This window comes from Cantharellus anzutake (genome assembly GCF_015039405.1).
Source record: "Cantharellus anzutake strain C23 chromosome Unknown EI90scaffold_1, whole genome shotgun sequence".
In the NCBI taxonomy this organism is placed as follows: Eukaryota; Fungi; Basidiomycota; class Agaricomycetes; order Cantharellales; family Hydnaceae; genus Cantharellus; species Cantharellus anzutake.
In genome coordinates, this window is record NW_024066951.1 from 2,226,714 (window position 1) to 2,245,504 (window position 18,791).

General features: G+C 50.4%; 7 protein-coding genes across 7 annotated transcripts; 5 read left to right on the plus strand and 2 right to left on the minus strand.

Moving 5' to 3' along the window:
- Window positions 1-3,520: 3,520 nt before the first annotated feature.
- Window positions 3,521-4,072, plus strand: EI90DRAFT_3028429 (uncharacterized protein). Its single transcript, XM_039058060.1, has 3 exons — window positions 3,521-3,692; window positions 3,788-3,898; window positions 3,983-4,072. The coding sequence occupies exons 1-3, from the start codon at window positions 3,563-3,565 to the stop codon at window positions 3,985-3,987; spliced, it is 246 nt and encodes an 81-aa protein (XP_038924031.1). The 5' UTR covers window positions 3,521-3,562; the 3' UTR covers window positions 3,988-4,072.
- Window positions 4,073-5,415: 1,343 nt separating this feature from the next.
- On the plus strand, window positions 5,416-6,213 carry EI90DRAFT_2901902 (glycoside hydrolase; the record flags this gene model as incomplete). Its single annotated transcript, XM_039054075.1, has 6 exons — window positions 5,416-5,487; window positions 5,553-5,574; window positions 5,630-5,705; window positions 5,757-5,826; window positions 5,882-6,074; window positions 6,128-6,213. 6 exons carry the CDS (start codon window positions 5,416-5,418, stop codon window positions 6,211-6,213), a joined length of 519 nt encoding a protein of 172 aa, XP_038924032.1.
- Window positions 6,214-7,182: 969 nt separating this feature from the next.
- On the minus strand, window positions 7,183-8,052 carry EI90DRAFT_3028438 (uncharacterized protein). The gene is made up of 3 exons (XM_039058061.1): window positions 7,772-8,052; window positions 7,515-7,720; window positions 7,183-7,451 (listed from the first exon to the last, which is right to left on the minus strand). The coding sequence occupies exons 1-3, from the start codon at window positions 7,933-7,935 to the stop codon at window positions 7,195-7,197; spliced, it is 627 nt and encodes a 208-aa protein (XP_038924033.1). The 5' UTR covers window positions 7,936-8,052; the 3' UTR covers window positions 7,183-7,194.
- A 481-nt stretch (window positions 8,053-8,533) lies between these two features.
- EI90DRAFT_3284602 (uncharacterized protein) lies at window positions 8,534-13,586 on the plus strand (the record flags this gene model as incomplete). Its single annotated transcript, XM_039066933.1, has 10 exons — window positions 8,534-8,617; window positions 8,680-8,832; window positions 8,885-8,905; window positions 8,964-9,008; window positions 9,076-9,242; window positions 9,297-11,953; window positions 12,003-12,266; window positions 12,369-12,825; window positions 12,879-12,967; window positions 13,020-13,586. 10 exons carry the CDS (start codon window positions 8,534-8,536, stop codon window positions 13,433-13,435), a joined length of 4,353 nt encoding a protein of 1,450 aa, XP_038924034.1. The 3' UTR covers window positions 13,436-13,586.
- Window positions 13,387-15,489, minus strand: EI90DRAFT_3149555 (uncharacterized protein). The gene is made up of 3 exons (XM_039065595.1): window positions 15,138-15,489; window positions 14,989-15,082; window positions 13,387-14,940 (listed from the first exon to the last, which is right to left on the minus strand). The coding sequence occupies exons 1-3, from the start codon at window positions 15,467-15,469 to the stop codon at window positions 13,564-13,566; spliced, it is 1,803 nt and encodes a 600-aa protein (XP_038924035.1). The 5' UTR covers window positions 15,470-15,489; the 3' UTR covers window positions 13,387-13,563.
- A 123-nt stretch (window positions 15,490-15,612) lies between these two features.
- Window positions 15,613-17,136, plus strand: EI90DRAFT_3028447 (uncharacterized protein). The gene has a single exon (XM_039058062.1). The coding sequence runs from the start codon at window positions 15,660-15,662 to the stop codon at window positions 17,040-17,042; it is 1,383 nt and encodes a 460-aa protein (XP_038924036.1). The 5' UTR covers window positions 15,613-15,659; the 3' UTR covers window positions 17,043-17,136.
- Window positions 17,137-17,685: 549 nt separating this feature from the next.
- Window positions 17,686-18,683, plus strand: EI90DRAFT_52046 (uncharacterized protein). Its single transcript, XM_039067725.1, has one exon. The coding sequence runs from the start codon at window positions 17,858-17,860 to the stop codon at window positions 18,359-18,361; it is 504 nt and encodes a 167-aa protein (XP_038924037.1). The 5' UTR covers window positions 17,686-17,857; the 3' UTR covers window positions 18,362-18,683.
- Window positions 18,684-18,791: the final 108 nt, after the last annotated feature.

Below are 18,791 nucleotides of genomic sequence, written 5' to 3' on the forward strand. Positions count from 1 at the left end.
TTCATAGACCGAGGGGTCGTCATCTGCTACATGGACGACATCCTGGTGTTCACACCCACCCTGGAGGAGCACCGGAAGGTCGTCCGGGAGGTCCTATCCACACTGAGGGGCCGGAAGCTGTTCCTCAAACCGGAGAAATGCAAGTTTGAGCAGCGGAAGATCAACTACCTGGGCCTTGTCATCTCGGAGAACCACGTTGCCATGGACCCAGTGAAGGTTCAGGGAGTGACTGACTGGCCAGCACCCACGAAGGTCAAAGAGGTCCAGTCTTTCCTGGGGTTCGTCAACTTCTACCGCCGCTTCATCCAGGACTTCTCTGAGAAGGCCCGGCCCCTTCACACACTCACCCGGAAGTCGAAGCAGTGGACCTGGGGGAGAAAGGAACAGGAAGCATTTGACAGGCTGAAGGAGGCTGTCAGCTCAGCACCGGTCCTCACCTTCCCATCGGACTCAGGTCAGTTCCGACTGGAGTGTGATGCCTCCAACTTCACAACAGGGGCGGTACTCTCCCAGCTCCAGACAGATGGGGAATTCCACCCAGTGGCATTCATGTCAAAGGGCTTCTCAGATGCAGAGAGGAACTACGAAATCTATGACAAGGAGATGCTTGCCATAGTCCGAGCCCTGGAAGAGTGGCGCCATTTCCTTGAGGGCACCCCTGAGAGGTTCGACATATACACCGACCACAGAAACCTCTCCTACTTCCGCTCAGCCCAGAGGCTAAACCGGCGCCAGGCACGGTGGTCCCTCTACCTCTCCTGCTTCCACTTCCTGCTAGTCCACAAACCAGGGAAACTCATGGGGAAGCCCGATGCCCTCTCACGTCGGCCGGACCACCCAAAAGGGAAGGACGACAACACGGACATGACCCTCCTACACCCGGGCTGGTTTGAAGTCAGAGCTATGGAGGGGGTCACAGTGGAGGGAGAAGAGGCAGACATCCTGGACAGGATACGCAGGGGGAAGGAGCATGACGAGGGAGTGGTAAAGGCAATGAGAGAGCTGGAAAGGGGGACCCTACACTCGGACGAATGGGAGAAGGAAGGGGAACTGATCCTCCACCGGGGCCGGGTGTATGTCCCAAAAGACCCACAGCTCCGCCATGACCTGGTACAACTCCACCATGACTCGGTGGCAACAGGCCACCCTGGGTGGTGGAAGACTGTGGAGCTCGTCTCCCAAAACTACTGGTGGCCCCGGATGGCACAGTATGTTGCACAGTACGTCTCGGGGTGCGACACCTGCAACAGAGTGAAGACATTCCCATCTCGGAAAGTCGGGAAGCTCATCCCGAACAAGGTCCCCACCCGCAGGTGGCAGGTGATTTCAGTAGACACCATTGGAGAACTCCCAGACTCCAAGGGGTACAACGCAATCCTGGTAGTGGTAGACCGACTTTCAAAGCGCATTCACGCAATCCCCACAGTCACTACAGTAGACTCAGCAGGCGTGGCCCGGCTCTTCCTCGAACACGTCTGGAGGCATCACGGCCTCCCAGAGGAAGTGCTCAGTGACCGAGGCAGCGCATTTGTCTCCCGCTTCTCCAGGGAGCTAGCAGACCTCTTAGGGATCAAGCTTGCCCCTTCAACAGCCTACCACCCACAGACTGATGGCCAGATGGAGCGTGTCAACCAGGAAATAGAAACCTACCTCCGGGTGTTCGTCAACCACAGGCAAGATGACTGGGCTGACTGGCTGCCGCTTGCCGAGTTCGCCTATAACAACCGCATCCACTCTTCCACCCACCGCACCCCCTTCGAGCTTGACTCCGGGCAACACCCACGCATGGGGACCGAACCGACCTGCATGTCTGAAGTCGAAGGGGCTAATGACTTTGCCTCTCGGATGATGAAGATGCAAGAGGAGGCAAAGGCAGCACTAGAGCACGCAGCAGAAGAGATGGCACGGTACTATGACAGGAACCGTGTCAGGGTTCAGCACCCTGCCTTAGGGGTGCCCCGGACTCCCCACCTACTTTACCCCCTTTTATTCTTTGACTGTTGCCTTGTTGTTGCCTTTGTGTGTTGTGTACATGCGCGCACGGGATAGCGCGGGAACTATGTTCCCACGGGTCACAGCCACAGTTCTGGGCGAGCAACTTGCCCAGAACGTTCCCACGCTTGGCACTGCCACCTGGATGTTCCCTCCGGGTCACACTACACAACTCTAAGAGCTGTATAGTTGTGGGCATGTGACCCATTCCTATATATAGCAACCATGCGGGGAGATGAGACCTTTACCCTTCTTCTCATCTCATGCCCCGCATAGGCAAGTGTATATATTCCCTTTCTTTTACTATACATCTCATGCCCCGCATAGTGTGAGGACAGGCCAGATGGGGGTTGAGGTCAGGGAGCCTCCGAGTCCGAGGCCGGGCCCTGACAAACCGGAAGGCAGCACCAGTCTACCAAGTTGGGGACAAAGTCTGGCTCAACACTCAAAACTACACGACAGACCGACCAACCAAGAAGCTTGACCACAGATGGATCGGCCCCTTCCAGATCGTCAAGGTGGTATCCCCAGCAGCAGTAAAGCTACAGCTCACGGCCCGTCAAAGAGGAATTCACCCGGTAGTCTCGGTCTCAAACACCCGCCCCTACGCCCCAGACAGAATCTCCGAACGCCATGCAGACCCGTTCCCTGGCCCGGACATCGTGAATGGAGAAGAGGAGTATGAAGTGGAGAAAATCCTGGATTCCAGGTACCGGTATGGACGGCTCTGGTACTTCGTCAAATTCTCTGGCTGGCCAAACTCAGAAAATGAATGGCTCCCCAGAGAGAACCTGGAGAACTCCCCAGACCTCCTGAAAGAATTCCACCAGGCCCACCCGGAAGCCCCCAGACCAAGGAGGATAAAGGAAACCCCCCAACCACGGACCACAGCCACTTCGAGGTGAAGTGGCATAGAGGGGGGGTGATGTCAGGGATCGGCCCCTGACCCCGCTGTCAGGGCACCCAACCACACCCCAGAACCACCTTCCCAGACCTCCCCATCCCTACATACCTCTCACAACTTCAACCCGCATGTGAGCCCGCGGGAAAAGTCACGTGGGTTAAGGCGAGCAACTCGCCTTAACCCATGTGACACCTTTTCCGAGTCGCGGGAACATGCTCGGCTTCTACCCGGAATCACGTTATGAACTGTACAGTACACTTCCTTTTTATAGTAGCCAAGCGGGGAATAGGGAAACTTACCCTTCTTCTCAACTCAATCCCCACTTAGGCAAGTTGTAGTTACCCTCTGTAATACATGACAACTCAATCCCCGCTTAGTCCCTTCAGTGAGTTTGAGGAGCTGAGGACAGGGTCTAGCGCCCAACCACCCGGAACACTGCACACACCTAGGACTGAGGTCGGGCTGTCCCTGATTGAGGACCGAGCCCTGACACAAGGTCACTTCCAACGTTACACCGTGGGAATTGTGCGGTTTCCAAATGTAATCACACTAGAGTGCTCGCCTTGCCTCGCCAAACCTGCACAGCGTGCATGCATTAATTTAGCATAAATTTTAATCCAAAAGACTTACAATACTTTCAAGCAGATAGCATCCCCGGCCCCTTCGATGTATAAGAGCTTTCCTTTGTCTACTCATCACACTGCTTTCATCTTACAACTCCCTTCGTCATCACTTATTCATCTCCCCCTCCTAGCCTCGCTGCCGTACTCGAACAGTGACATGCATGAGTGTTGTACTGGAGAGAAGAAATAACCGATATAACCGAGATAAATGAATGACCAGAGAAAATATTCGCACGTTTTCAGCGTTACAAGTTACGTAATAACCCACCTGTCGGCCACTCTCCTCACAACTGCCTTTCGACGTTTGGTTTTGGATATGGATATGTCTTCGTTCTTTGCGTTAAACACTTTTCCCCTTCTGTGTTCAGATTCTTCACAACTGTGTTTTCCACGCAGAAGTCGTACGGAGACGACTGGGTGTTAACTAACGGAGTTATAAGGGAGTGTAATGGGAAAAGAGGACCTTAGGTTACAGGGGACCCTGTGCATAGCATGGGGCCTAAATTTACAGGACCCGCTACGGAGTAGCGGGGGTTGTGGGCTGGGGAAGTGACTCTGCTGTGCAGGTAATGCTCCCGTTCTCATCACGTGGCCTCCTCTCTTGTGCTGCGATCTCACTCGCGATGTTAGGTGCTGTTTAATGCAACCTTGTCAATCGCGTCCCTTTCCACCTTTCTGTCCATGTCCTGTGCTTAGTGCTCTGCTGGTAGTTTGCTGGTCTCTCGCGTCCGTTTTCATCGATCTATACCCGCTGACAGATGCTTTCCATCCTTAGACGATAATTCAGTTTGCTCGGCCCTCTAATTGAGATTCAGCCCCGGTCTAATGTGCGTTCTATCGATGGTGTAGTAAACAATCGGCAAAAGTGTCAGAAAAAGGTGATTACGAGACAGGAATGACCTGCTGTGCAAGTAACAACGTCGCATGGTTAACTGTATGTAGAAGGAAATCACGATCTCCCTGACTACTGGATGGTACACATCGGTTCATTCCTAATCAAAGAACGTAGCTTACCAAAGCGAATCGCCGGCGTTGCGCCGGGCACAACAGCGAAGCAACCGTCAGAGTGGTAGCCACGCCACTCGTGCTCGTCGAACGCCGTTGTGATCAGTAATTTTTCGCTGTATCCTGATCACACGGATACATTTTCGGCTCCTTGCCGCGTCTTCTCTCTTGTGACCAGGTGCCTAGAATGTGATTTGCTTCTTGAAGCCTGTGTCTATTGTATACATAGTATCTCACGCAGAACGCGGGGGATAAGATTGCATTCTATCATCGCCGCCAGGATAATGCCAATGGTATCCAACCCGGACCCGATTGCTGCTACCCTCGGACTAGTGCTGCTTTTGGGGTATCCTCGGAGGAAGTGAATTAGCCGCTTCGATTTCAAAGCTCTTGTTTATTACAGCTGTACTAACGCCACTCATCGGTGATTTCTACGAAATGGAGCCGAACGCAACGTTATCCTCCAATAAAGCATTCTTATCCAGGGTTAAGGCCGGCCCCTTAAATCTCATTCAACCCGTCTATTTGAGTGTCACTGATAAGGTCCTTGTCCGTCGGGCTATAAAACTGCCCGGGAGGCCTGCGTCGCCTTGATCTCTTGGCGGTCAACGCCAGTCGTAATCACCAGCCCTCTCCGGTGGTTGTCATGGCCATTGGTGCAGCCACAACGCAGCTGTTACGAAAGATGCCATTTTTGGGAGAATACCGACACGGGGCAACGCCAGTGGAAACATGTCGGTTTTGCTGCGGATCACACTGTAGGCTAAACGTTCAAGCACTGACCCCAGACGGTTTGTTATCCCCATAAAGGAGTTCTAACACCTCGTCCCTGTCAAGGCGAAAGATTATAAAAGTGAAGCGACAGGCTGGGATGCATCGATAAAGGCACCAATGGTCCTCAAAACTATCTTTCTTGTGCTCGCTTCTATATCCTGTGTGTTCGCGGCCCAAGCCACAACGACGGTTCGTCCATGTGCTGGAACTATATGAATGATGTTATGACGAACCACATCTTTCGCATCTTATAGCGCTATTACGATGGCACGGAAGGTTTGGGAGATTTTGAACTTGTCCAGCTACCTGTACAAGTGAGCGGTCCAAATAGGTGCTTGCGGATGCGGCAATAGCAGCGGGCCCTTCGCTTGGCAAAATGGGATTTCCACTGGAGTTTATACCGCCGCGTAGGTCTAGTTTGGCTTGGGTCACAAAGATGGCTAACTCTGGCGAGAAAGCGCATCGCAAGGGATTTTTGACGCTGGGGGGGCAACTTGGTGTGGAAAGGGATGCGGATTATGCTTCAAGGTAATCTAGGGACAGATCAGGATTCGTTTAGATACTAACAGGATGCTCTGAGTAGCTCACAAGCACAGGAAAGTCTCCTTGCAGCACCTGCGGCACGGGAGGGGGCGCAGGTCAAAGCATCATTGTGATGATCACCAATTTGTGTCCTTACAATGGTAATCAACAATGGTGCCCCAACCCTGGCGGCGTGAACGCATATGGATACTCTGCTCACTTTGACATTATGTCTAAGAACGGTTTTGGTTGGGGTGAGCTCTTTTTTTTTTCTGTAAAATGGAAATCATGATTTTCATTGCCCCAGATAACCCCGTGGTCGATTATGTCCAAGTGACTTGTCCCACGTTGGCTGCCAGTGACTACAAACAATGCGTGTGCGCAAGCGCTTAGCCCTCGTGCGCTCCACTAACTGCAACAGACAATCTCCTCAGCTGCGTTGCGGTAAACCTCGCACGCGCGTTAGGTGGCCTTAGAACTGTGTTTAACTTTGTATACGCGCGGGAATGCGAAATTTAAATCGAATGTGTCGTGGAACTCTCCATGTTTCTCCGTGCAGATGTATTGACACGTGGGCTCGTGAATTGCAGGTTCATGAAGGACGGAGGGCTGAATGTGCGAAATAAGGGTTAGAACGGGGTTTTGAATATGGCAACCTCCCAGTGTAGCGGAACTCGTGACTACATGCATGATGATTCGGTAGGCAGGATCCCAGCCTCTATGGTTTTGGGTCAACGTCCGTGCGCTTTTATATGCAAGAAATGTGCCCGTTAAAGAGAGGCTGGTTCTGAGTTTGCATAGCCACGTTCCCACGGCCCCACTTATTCTTTGCTTTCTCGGGAGATTCCATCCATTCAATTCCCTTTTCCCCTCAGTTGAGACTGGGGTCAGTATCATTTATCATTTCCATTTACATAACGTATACCACCCTTGGTTGCATGCTACGCTAGCGCCGACCCACACAAAACCTACCTAGCTCACGTTGCTCAACTTGATGGGATCGCATCCACAATCGTCTCAGGCCTCTACGTCCAATTGCCACACTCCCTCTTGCGTTTCCGCGTTTTTTTTTGCAACAATTCACTGATACCAAGCACGTAGCAGTTCCACGGTCACCCTCACTTCCCGTAAAGCCGCGATGCTCTACGTTTAATGACACAGGACTGCTCACGGTATATATGGAAAGTGGCTGCTGGTAAAGGTAGCAACAGGGTCAAGATATCCATGTGAGTGCTCATGCGTGGCACATGTTGGACATGAGGACTTGTCCTAAAACTGTAACGTCGCCCCCTGCCCAAAATTTTTTTATCAAGCAGTAGGATTATCTGGGCTGCTAGACTATACTATAAGATGCTAGTTTAGAAACCACCAGAGTTATATGTCAAAGTCTGAATCATCCTCGTCTTCCCTTCCGACGGTTCCGGTGCGAATGCTTTTGGATCGGACGTTTTTGCTGCCGGCGCTTCTGATGTTCTTATTCGCCCCAAGTTTCGACCCAAATGGCGGACGGTCTTCTTCGTCGCCACTCTCGTCCTCTGAGTGACTGGTATTGTTCTCTTTTCCCGCAGGGTCCACAGGCAACGCTTTGTGAGGATCAATCATATTCGTCGCTATAAGGAGGACTTCTAAATCTAAGTCCCATTGGAAGAGCAGTTAGGCAAGCACGAATACTATCGGCACAGGGAGCTGCACACCTTCGACTGGTCGTTCTCGATCTTTCCCGTAAGCGATGAACTGCCGGCGCAATGATCCATTGCGGTAGAGGAATAGACTGGGGAGGTGGCGATCGGGATAATTTTCAATGCATTTGTTTCCCACGATCGAGACGATCTTGGTTCGTGGGTACTTGGTTGCAATGGTGCTTAATTGTGAAGCGAGGCGTACATTCGCAGGCTCATTCCTATGTGATATATATAGCAGGTTCACATAGCTGTTAGGTCCTCAAACGCACCCTTCTTGGTATAGAAAGCATATAACAGGAGTACCCTTCAGAACTTCTTCCGATGGATCCTTTTCGTCTTCATCTGGCTCAGGCTCCTTGCTGGCGTCGGTCACTTCACGAGTGTATTCAGCTCGCCCAATGGGTATGACGGAGCCGAACCGCCTAGATGCCATAGATTCTTTCCTCAATTCTGCGATTCTTTGACGTCTGTAGGATTCGATGAGTCTTTCTTCATCTGAATCAACAGCATTTTCTCCCAATAGATCCACCTCCTCCACAGTTGCGGCTGAATGCAGTTTTGCAAAGAGACTGGGCGACGATGGAGGGGACGGAGTTGGTAATCTTGGTGGCTTTGGTGGGATTATCCCATGCTGGCGCAGCGCGTCATTGCTTCACCATGATTCGTTGCAACGTTAGCCACTCATGACGCATTTCAAGTCTTGGGTCTCGTACAATTCCGTATCTTCGTCTGGGTTTATAGCCATGTTTTGGCCTGAGGTGATGGGGGCAATGGGGCCTCGCTGTGATTAGAAAGGTACAGAGACCCTTCGAGCTGCGCAGTTTGGGCGTTTAATGTCACGACCATCGACCGATCTCGGTTATCCCCGATTGAATTACCGCCTTTCCGAGCGCTTGGGGTCACATCGATCGGAGGATCTCGTTCCCCAAGTTGAAATGGCAGAAATTGAGCCCCAAATTCCGTCTTTCGTACCCCGAGCGTATCAAACCGAAATTTTCGAGCGAGCTATAGAGGAGAATCTTTTGTGTGCAATGGACACTGGGTCGGGAAAGACTTTCATCGCTGTGATGCTTACGAAGTGGATTTGTGTCCAGCCAGAGAATGACGGGAAAAAGGTTTGTATTGTGACCAATGTCATTCAAGTTCATGGTGCCTTGATACGCTTTTGCGATCTCAGGTAGTCTTTCTCGTACCGAAGGTCCCTTTGGTGGAGCAACAGGCTACTGTCTTCCGAAATAACACGGCTCTGTCCGTTAAGGGATATTTTGGCGATCTTGGTGTCGATAATTGGGACCGGACTGCCTGGACTGCCGAATTCGAGAAACATGAAGTAAGTATATGTACGTGCTGAAGGCATTGTTTACACTCATTTTTGACCCCAGGTATTAGTTATGACCCCACAGGTACACGAATTATGTCTCCCTATCAGCCTTTGAATAGCTAATCCTCAGTAATTTTCAGATCCTTTACAATGTCCTCACCCACGCCCATTGGAGTTTGGATAAGGTAAGAAGGGGCTGTGAGCTAGCCTTACTCATATTTCTGGATGATGGCCATGCCGACGTTTTGACAGGTTTCACTTTTAATATTTGATGAGGTCCACCACTGCCAAAAGAGGCATCCTTACGCTCAAATCATGGCAGATCATTACTCTAGATGTTCCCCTGACCAACGGCCTAAGATTTTCGGCTTGACTGCTAGTCCTATTTGGAACCCAAAAAATCCTGATAAATCTCTCCGGTAGGTGAATGAAATATCGCCCACTGCTAAGAGGATCCTGAAGCAGTGCAAAAGGATGCTTGAGGCTAACACAAACGCTCGCGTGGTAGCAGTCAAGCAGAACTCGGATGAGCTGTCAGCTCATACTCCGAGGCCAAGAGAGCATAGAGTTTCCTATGCTCGGTGTGCCGAGCCGGTTCCCGAGTTGTGGCCGGGCTATGAGACTTCCTGGCTTTGGAATGAGACTGCGGAATTTCTCGATTCTTTGGATAGCTTCGGGGACATCAATAGGCGGTTGGGGAAATATCAGGCGCTGTTCGCCGCTCTTGGTCCTTACGCTGCGGATTATTGGGTTTTTGTCGAGTTAAAAAAGGCGATAGACACAAAGGAAGTCCCTGACGCTGCGCTTATTGAGCTTGAAAGGAGAAGCTCTGATGAACCATATCCTTCCCCCGCACGCGACGATTCTGGCTTCCGACGTGCGATGGAAATCTACGATCGTCATGCAGCACGATTCCAGGATGACCAACCATTCGAGGTCTCGTGGATGTCTCCAAAACTAATCGCTCTCATTGAACTTCTCATCTCCGCTCGATCCGAGACATTCCAAAGCATTATATTCGCTGAGCAGCGGCATATTGCTGCCATCTTGGCTTGGGCAATCCAGCGGATCCCTGAGACAAGAGATTGGATTCGTTGTGCTTCTTTGACTGGGCATGGGATCTCCAGTGGCCGTTATGCCGAGCAATCTGGTGCTGGGATGCACTTCAAGCTTCAACATGAAATCGTCTCTCAATTCAGAAGTGGTGCTTTGAATCTCATCGTAGCAACGGATGTGGCAGAAGAGGGTCTCGACTTCCAGGCTTGCAATATCATTGTCCGATTTGATCATTTGAAGACTTTGGTAGGATACATCCAGTCGCGTGGGAGGGCACGACGACAGGATTCTGTGTATGTCGTAATGGAAGAAGCCCACAGTGGGCTTAGTATTCTTGGCTATGGGCGGATGTATAGTGCCGAAAATGAGCTCAAAAGGAGGTATCGCAATCGTTCCCCTGCATCGGCTCTCGATGATGTGGACGACGGCCAAGTTGAAGAGGATGACTTCAACACCACAAACGAAATTTATACCATTCCATCGACCGGATCCACTTTAACCTCTTATTCCTCCATCCCTCTTCTTTCTACCTTGTGTTCCATGGTTAAACGAGATAGCTTCTGCCCCGTTTTCAAGCCCGAATGGAAAGTCAACTGTCTGAGTGAAGGCTTTTTCCAAGCTCAAGTGACACTCCCTTCTGCTCTTCCATTAGACCTGAAAGATCGCATTTTTCAAGGACCCATTCGTCGTGGGAAAAAATCGGCAAAAAGTTCTGTGGCCTTTATAGCTATGCAGAGACTCTGTTCATTGGAAATCTTCGATGACAGACTTCTTCCCGGTCGACTCCAGGAGGGCGACGATGCGGTCGATGCAGATGGTCGAGGCATGGCGAAGACATCTGATATGCCACCTGAGCTAGATGTACTCCTACATGATGCCTTCGGCAACGTCTGGGACCCCACTGGAGATGGCTTATGGCTGCATCAATTAGCGTATGGCGAGTGCCGGCTGATGGGGTTGGTGTCATGCGAACAATTGACACCGTTTAGCAATGTGTTCCCCACCATTGGGGATTCGAACGTGAAAGTTGAGCTCGCATATTCCACAAAATTGACATGGGATCGCAATCAAGAGAAAGAGGAGGCTATGCGTTACATGGGCCGATACACTGCCAGGTTGGTTGCAATGTCGACTGGCCATCAGGAGTTGGATGCCAAAGATCTTCCTTTCTTCCTTGTGCCCATTGATCAATTGGGGGTAGATTACGATGCAATTCGGAAACTGCTTGAAATATCCCCCAAATGCCGGCCTCCCTTTTCTGTCGTGCCAAGCGCGGATCTCGCTCTTAAGATCTATGGTGAAATGGGGCACTACTTCACCTTGGTCGCAGTGAGGGACGACCTAAGTCCGCTATCTCTCCCTCCTGAAAACAGCAGAGAGAGGGCGTATATGTCATACAAGGGATTTTGGGAGGGACGACGTCGACTACCTGCAGAATACATCCCAGACGATCAGCCACTGCTAGAGTTGGCACAGCTCAAGCCCCACATAAGAATGTCCTCCACACTTCATCGTGTGTTTCCAGGGCATTCCTCGGCGCCACCAGTGAAAGAGAAAATATTCTTCGTTCCTCAAAGTGTTTGCCAATCCACCACCACGCCGTTGCACGTATACAAGTTATTTAGATTATTGCCAGCGATCGTCCAACACGTCAATGACCTTCATCGAACCCGAAAACTCTGCCACGACTTAGATTTAAAAGGGATCGACATTCCACATTTGTTGGAGGCTTTGACGATACCCGCGGCCGGTGCGAACTACAGCTTCCAGCGTTTGGAAACAATGGGCGATGCAGTGCTGAAACTTGCTACGAATGTTCATGTCTTCAATAAGTACCCTTATCGGCACGAAGGGCAGCTGGACATACTCAAGAGTAACTCAGTGAATAACCGGTTCTTGTTGAGTCGGGCGCGAGAGATCCATTTGCAGACATATCTAATAGCTGAGAACATTATTCCTAAATGGTCCCCGCCCGAGTCCTCTCGAATTGTTACGGATGATAAAGGCCAACATTTCCTGTCGAAGAAGCTGAATAGGAAGAGCATGGGCGATGTTATGGAGGCACTCACGGGAGGTGTGATTTTCGTTCGTTAAACACGCGGCTGATTCTCACATCTTATCAGCGAGCTTCTTGTGTGGTGGCATTGATTTAGCGCTATACACTGGGACTAGATTGGGATTGTGCTTTGGCGGCGAGACACCTTGGCCGATGCGTGGCTATACTCTTACTGGCGCCCAAGAGGATGAGCGCCGTGCTGGAGTGCTCCGTCCTCTGGAGATGTCCCTTGGTTACTCTTTCAAACATCGGCATCTGTTGCTTGAGGCTTTGACCCATCCGACGTTCGCGAAAAACGTGTCATATCAGCGCCTCGAATTTTTGGGTGACGGTAAGTGCTCGGTTTCCTCAGTAATTCGACGCTGACGCGGCCACTTACACAGCGGCAAGTTTCGAACCTGGAACCTCACCATCTTACTAACTCTTTCCAACCAGGTGATCGACTTGCTTGTCACCCAATATCTGTTCCTCGCCTACCCGGAAGCCACACCTGGGCAGATTACATGGGCGAAGAGCCGCAGTGTTTGCAATCCAACTCTTGCTACGTTATCGGTTCGGTCACTGTCTCTTCACAAATACATGCTTTCAGCATCGTCTAAACTAGAGAGTTCGATTCGTTCATATATTGAACAATCGGGGAATGTTCCCTATGCCCAGCTGGTCGTAGAAACATGGAACTATGATCCACCCAAACCTCTAAGTGATCTATTTGAAGCCGTTATTGGTGCGGTGTTTGTTGACACAAGCTTTGATCTCGAGCGTACCTTTGGAGTACTGCGGCCCCTCTTCGCGGATGTGCTGGAGGTTGTTGGCCCGAAGATGCCAAGAGATCCCATAACAGAGCTGATGATCTGGTCTGCACGCCAGGGCTGTATTTGGATAAAGTTTAAGTGCTTATTGTGCCTGTTTGATAATGTGTTCATAAGTTCAATGTCCTTTTCAGGAGGTGTCGAACGAATGGAGAGAGTGAAGGTCCCTATGATGCGTACGCAGTCTACGCTCATGACACAGATATAACTGGTCCCGTCAAATGTAAGTGATTTCCTTTAGAGATGGGATTCGTTTCTTATTCAAGACTCTCTAGTCAACACGCTTCTGTTATCGAAGTATCAGTCTGCGTCAATAGCGCACATCATGCTCCAGGATGAGGATTCTCCATACCATCTTCTGAAAATCTGCAAGTGCAAGGAGCTTGCCCAAGTGGAGGCCCAGAAGTACTTGAGTACGAATGCTGTTGGGAACGGGACTACCGTCGAGGTCGACCAGTCGAACGCTGAGGAAACCCCCGGCGAATATTTACTCCAGGCGACCATTGTAAAGCTTGACGAAGACCCGATATCTTTGGCTCAAGGAATGCCATCAGACGAGTCAACGGAAGGTTTCGCCTTACGCTCTCGGGTCGTTGCACGTTTGTACGGAGATTTAGGCATCAGCGTTCAAGACACTGGTATCGACGACGAAGACCACGAGCCTGAAATTCTTGATGAAAAAATGTCTTAAGGAATGGCACGCTGTTGAAATGTATTTACAAGATGGTTGTTGTAACAGTCTAGATAGCGAACAGATACAGTTTGGAAGCTCTTTAGTGTAAAGTTGGAGCGTTACATCAAATGGAATCGAGGCGTCATTTAGGGGAGCTTGTAGCGTTCCCAAAAGCAAGGGAAGACTTCAGTGACTGCCTCGGCGTACCACCACATGCGTCCGTCGAGTTTAGACGGTTTTTTAGACGGTTTTTTATCGGCTATGGTCTCAGGACGTTGAATGACCTGGACAAAAACACCTCCAATGCACATTCCCGAACTCATGCCTTCGATCGCAGAAGGAGCAACCAAGACGGTAATATTGTCCTTAAGAGGATCATGCTGTGCCAAATACCCCTGAGACTTGGCGTTGTCGCATATAATCGTTGGACGAGGGATATCAGGGTCGTCCTTCTGTGAGTCCCAAGGCTTGAGGACTACAGATGCGAGATTGGCGTGAAAAAGAGAGACGTTGCCTGGCGGATTCTTAGAGGCAATAACTGGGGGATATACAGCGACGATTTCACGGTTCGAACGTTCTGCCCGGATTGCAATGTGCGTATAGACGAAGGAAGATGGTCCGACGAAAGGGAAGATATTGGCTCTTGGCAACGGAGCACCCCAAGTCGGTTCTGCGTCGATGTCATTCCAACCCATGAGTTCTTCGTCGGTGGCAGAAGCCCCGGAATTTTCATGCTCTTTCCAGGGGTCCTTGGGACCCAAAATATCTCCAGCAGGGGATTCTGAATCTCCATCGCGAACGTTTAAACCCGAAAACTTGCCAGCGAGGTCCCTATTGGTTGCATCCTCTAGAACCTCAGTGGCGGATGCACCTGATATTTCGAGAGTCTCCAGGAGCTCTGGAGCGGGCACATCGGGATCAATCTCCATAATACGACCTTGTGGCTCAGAGGTCTCGAAAATCTCATCCCCTTCAATACCCCAAGCTGGAGGATCTAATGTTCCAAAAAGATCCTTACAAGCGACTCCCCAAGCATCGGGGAAGCTCCAAGACACCTTCCTCGTCCTAGGTAATTGGTCGCTCGCCAATGTAGTGGCTTCGACCGCCCGTTTGAGCACACCACTAAGCTCAGGGATCACCTCATGACGAAGAAGAAATTCCAAGAAAAAGCGAACAACCATTGGGGCGCACATAACAGACTGTTCCCCAAAAGAGAGTCCGCGGAGAAAGAAATGCGATGAGAAGAAAACCTTTACGGCCCTTTCAGGATTATCCAAGAAGAGTGACATGCGATCCTCTTTTACCCTGACATCAAGGTCGTATGGAGATGTTTTGGTGTGATCGAATGGGTCATCGGAAACAGCTGGAGGACCTTCGTCATCTGTCATTGAACCATCGTCAGCACCTTCTGCATCGCCAGGCGTTTCGGGGTCGTCGGCTGGTCGCTGCTCAGAGGCCTCATTAGATCGTTTGGGTTTCTTGTCATATGCCGTAGTGTCCGTGAGCCCAATGAAAAAACGGAACTAAAAGGAGGGGTTAATTGGATATTATATAGGCTGAAAAAAGCTTACCTCATTATAAAAAGTGAGAATGAGAGGCGGAAAAACTCTGCCAAGTTGGAACTCACTATCCGCCTGATCCATGCGATCATGTCGATCATGCAAACTAGAGCCAGATAAATTAGAAAAGGGAGAGCTATTAGACACAATCACACACTCACGGGTCGAAGCGTGGAGGCTTCTGTTTTAACTCGGCCCATTCTTCATTCCAAGGTGGTCGTTCTGTAGTGCCATTACTGCGGCCGCCTTTTCTCCTCTTTCTCCTTGGTTTGTCTGGATCGTGAGTTACCCTCAGAGTTGCTGTTGGAATGCCTAATCCATCCACTTCCTCTTCATCATCATCATGTACTATGCGAAGACCAGCTGGCCTGAAATCCTTGAATGACAAGACATTTCTACCCTCGATCTGAGGGAAAGGAGGGAATTTCCAGTACGGGGGCTCGGTATTGTCGGGGCGAAAATCCGTTGGCACTTGCATGGGCGGTTCTACCATTATCGCGTTGCAGATGAGGATGAACTCACTAATCGGGCGTCGAAAGAAACCATGAATAAGTATTCCAATCTGCTTCCGGTGCCGAAATATTTATCACGTGGGTCAGATTGCGCACCCACTAATCGCTTGCCGACGCAACTTGGACGCAACCGCTTCCAGAGTGAAGTTGAAGTCGCTGTGTCCGTCGTCCATGATGCTTTTAGCATCGAGAGGGGTGTTCCAGGCCACAAAGGCCGCCGTGCGCCCACGTGGGGCGGCATCCTTCCACACTCCATCCATCGCAAGGTCGCCAACCAATGCATTTGTGCAAACGACTGCTACGTCCTCGCCTCGCAATGTTTCTCATTCATTGCAGAAATCACTGTCGCGCCTGTTCTCACGCTTTCTTTCGGCTCGAGGCGTAGCAACTACGCCTCTAAGTTATGGGTTCTCCAGTACTCGTAGTGCTCACGTTTCAGCAAGTGTTCCCCTTCAGTCGTCCCTATCGCTGCCTTCCAGAATAGCCCTTTCGAAGCCCTTCGGAGCTCCGTTCATGCCCCGTGGACCCATCGTGCTGAACAGATCTGTGGCACAAGTTGGGCTTGGTACCGCAAGGAACTTCTCAAATGGAAGACCCATCTTTCAGAATCTTGTCCAAAACGTCCCAGTGGCCGGAAGGGCGTTCTTTGAAGCTGATGTTGACTTCAGATTTAAAAATGACGTCCGCATTCGTTCTCCAGTGAACAGGGCGAAGGAGAACAAGACCACGATCCGAAAGGAAATGAAGCCAATCAACATCACCCCTGTTGTTTCTCTCCTCTCCACCGTTGGAGGACCAGTTCCCAGGGTTGAACCTTCCCAATACTTCTCCGAGTCCCCTTCCGCTCCCTATATCACCACACTCTCGATTCCTCTCGCCCCCAATGGCGCTAGAGCTCCATTGGAGCCGTTGGTCGACAGCGACACGTATTCAAAGGCACTTGACATACACAACTCGTTCGAGCAACACTCTATTAGAGTTGCCAGTTTATTCCGCCGCCTTGACAGGGTGAACGTTTGGGCCAATGGAGCGACCGTTGATTGTCTTGATATAGTGGGGGACGGTCTGTGCCGCATGATCAACGTCCATCTGGACGGGTGGACCGAGGAAATGCTGAGAGAAGTCATTGGTGACGCCGGTGCTGGGTGGTGTCGCATAACGTCCATTCCGAAAGAGCCCACAGAACCTGTCGCCCAGTCTATTGATTCATCCTTCTATCCTTCGCCCGCAATGGATCAAATGGAGTTTGACATGCCGACTCTTGATTTCTCCGCATCTTTCTACGCTTCCCCGCTGGGTCAACGTGGCCATGAAATTACTGAATCATTTGCGTCCCCTATCTTCGACGCAGTGGGAGAAACGACGGAACAACATCACACCATGGAGGAGTCTGATATAGAGGGCAGCGTTATTTCCTCGGAGCTGTTTTGGGACACGTCAAGCGAGGCCGGAAGTGACAGCGGGAATGGCACAGTGGACATGTGGCAATTGAGTCCTTCTGGGATAGGATCACGAATCAGCATCAGTTCTTCATTTGAGCGTTTTTCTGGCTAGACTACATTGTACGAATTTATGCATTTGCAACAAGACAAGATCAAGAATCAGGTGATCAAGTGAATATTTTCTTGATCATGTGGCACCAAGGGTCGGACTTTGCCATGTATTGTTGAGAATCGAACTTGCTTTTGCTTATTGGCCGCGTGCGATTTGTCGATGAAAATGCCCAACGTACCCGCAACACTTACTGGACAGTACTGTGTGTCGTTCTATGTCGCGCTCGTGGTATTTCGCTTCAGCTGCTACCTCCTGAAGCTAAAAAATGCAGACCAGCAATAATTGTATAAGCAATCGGCGCTTCAATTCACGGAGAATTGTGGTTGAATCTCAAACTCCTCATTGGACAGATTTTTTTTCTTTGAGGATGGCTGAAATTGCAGTCTTGCAGTAGACTGTGCCAGCTGCAGCGCGTTGATCAAGCTAGCTCCGATCATGCACCACCACTGTCCGAAATATCCCCCTATCTCACAATTCATTCTTTCGCGCAGCGAAGGCTGAGCTCTAACTCTATCATTTCTCCAGATTTGCGGCGGGTACTGCGATCACCGCGTTGTCCACTTGCATTACCCATCAGTAGAGATGGGCATGAACATGCCGGTTCATGAACCGGTTCATGAACATTCATAAACTTTGGTTCATGAACCTGCAGGTCATGAACTTTCCCACGAACGGCCGTTCACGTGAACTGGTTCATAAACTTCAATACATCAATAGATTTTCTATTAGCCCAGCCACCGCAGACCGCCGTTTAGCCCACCCCTCTGATAATAGACTGGTCAACGGATGTGGATGTGACACAGACAGGGAAGGTTATGGATGTCCAGGCTATGCAGTTGGGCTGGAGCGATGCAAATGTTGCAGGTGTGTGTCGATGTCGTCCTTATCACATTTGCTCGGTTAAACTATCTTCAGAGCATACAACAGACACCGGTGGAGGAGTGAATACTATGCTCACTTCAATCAAACACTCTCGCGGGTTCCAGCCAAAGGCACGGAACCAGCTCATTTGTCGTCTCATGTTTCATGTTTGTAAGTCAAGTCATCCTGGTTGCTGCCATGTGCAGAACATGTCCACAGATAAGCTCAAACAGAAGACTATGAAATGTAATGTGGCTCATCTTGGTGTCATCTCATCCCTGAAAACTCTACTGCGGCAAAATTTGACCGACACTACTCATCGCATGCTTGTTGCCCCGAATGCATGCATGTCCAGTTTATCTTTCGAGCCAGTGCTGATTTGGTCTACTCATATCAGCCCTATAACTGTTATGGCAACCTCGACAGTGAAGATGACGATGATACGGATGATGAGCTAGACTGGTACCCCAACTCGGGGTTAACGCTAAAACCTTAAAGAGCGAGGCTTGAGCCAATCAGAGAGCGAGAAACGGTGGACCCGCGCTATTAGGTAACCTAATATAATGTTCATGAACGGATTGTGAACGGTTCACAAACGGTTCGTGTGACCCTCCTTGGACCCTGAAAGTTCATGAACTTTGGTTCACGCGGTTCACGTGAAGTTCATGCCCAACTCTACCCATCAGGGTCCTGATTCTGGAGGAACTGCGGGGTACGTAATCAACGAATGAAGGCATCAAACAGTACATGGGGGCACACTATCGAGCGGGCCAACTAGTATTTGTCGGTGAAACAGGCTCGACACGGGTTGGGCCTGGGCAGAACGTGGCGATGATGGGACTGCTTTATTCGTGGCAAAAAGTATGTAATCCTACATGATGCAGGGCA

Bases quoted from the DNA above. Each gene is read 5' to 3' on its own strand.
- EI90DRAFT_3028429 (XM_039058060.1), top strand. From the start codon at position 3,563: ATGTATAAGAGCTTTCCTTTGTCTACTCATCACACTGCTTTCATCTTA. The intron at 3,693-3,787 runs CTGGAGAGAAGA...GTAATAACCCAC, and splicing joins TGACATGCATGAGTGTTGTA to CTGTCGGCCACTCTCCTCAC.
- EI90DRAFT_3028438 (XM_039058061.1), bottom strand. From the start codon at position 7,935: ATGGCATCTAGGCGGTTCGGCTCCGTCATACCCATTGGGCGAGCTGAA. The intron at 7,721-7,771 runs GTGCGTTTGAGG...TATATCACATAG, and splicing joins TGCTTTCTATACCAAGAAGG to GAATGAGCCTGCGAATGTAC. The intron at 7,452-7,514 runs GTGTGCAGCTCC...AATGGGACTTAG, and splicing joins TCGAGAACGACCAGTCGAAG to ATTTAGAAGTCCTCCTTATA.
- EI90DRAFT_3149555 (XM_039065595.1), bottom strand. From the start codon at position 15,469: ATGGTAGAACCGCCCATGCAAGTGCCAACGGATTTTCGCCCCGACAAT. The intron at 15,083-15,137 runs GTGAGTGTGTGA...ATCTGGCTCTAG, and splicing joins AAGCCTCCACGCTTCGACCC to TTTGCATGATCGACATGATC. The intron at 14,941-14,988 runs GTAAGCTTTTTT...CCCTCCTTTTAG, and splicing joins TTCTCACTTTTTATAATGAG to TTCCGTTTTTTCATTGGGCT.
- EI90DRAFT_3028447 (XM_039058062.1), top strand. From the start codon at position 15,660: ATGATGCTTTTAGCATCGAGAGGGGTGTTCCAGGCCACAAAGGCCGCC.
- EI90DRAFT_52046 (XM_039067725.1), top strand. From the start codon at position 17,858: ATGGATGTCCAGGCTATGCAGTTGGGCTGGAGCGATGCAAATGTTGCA.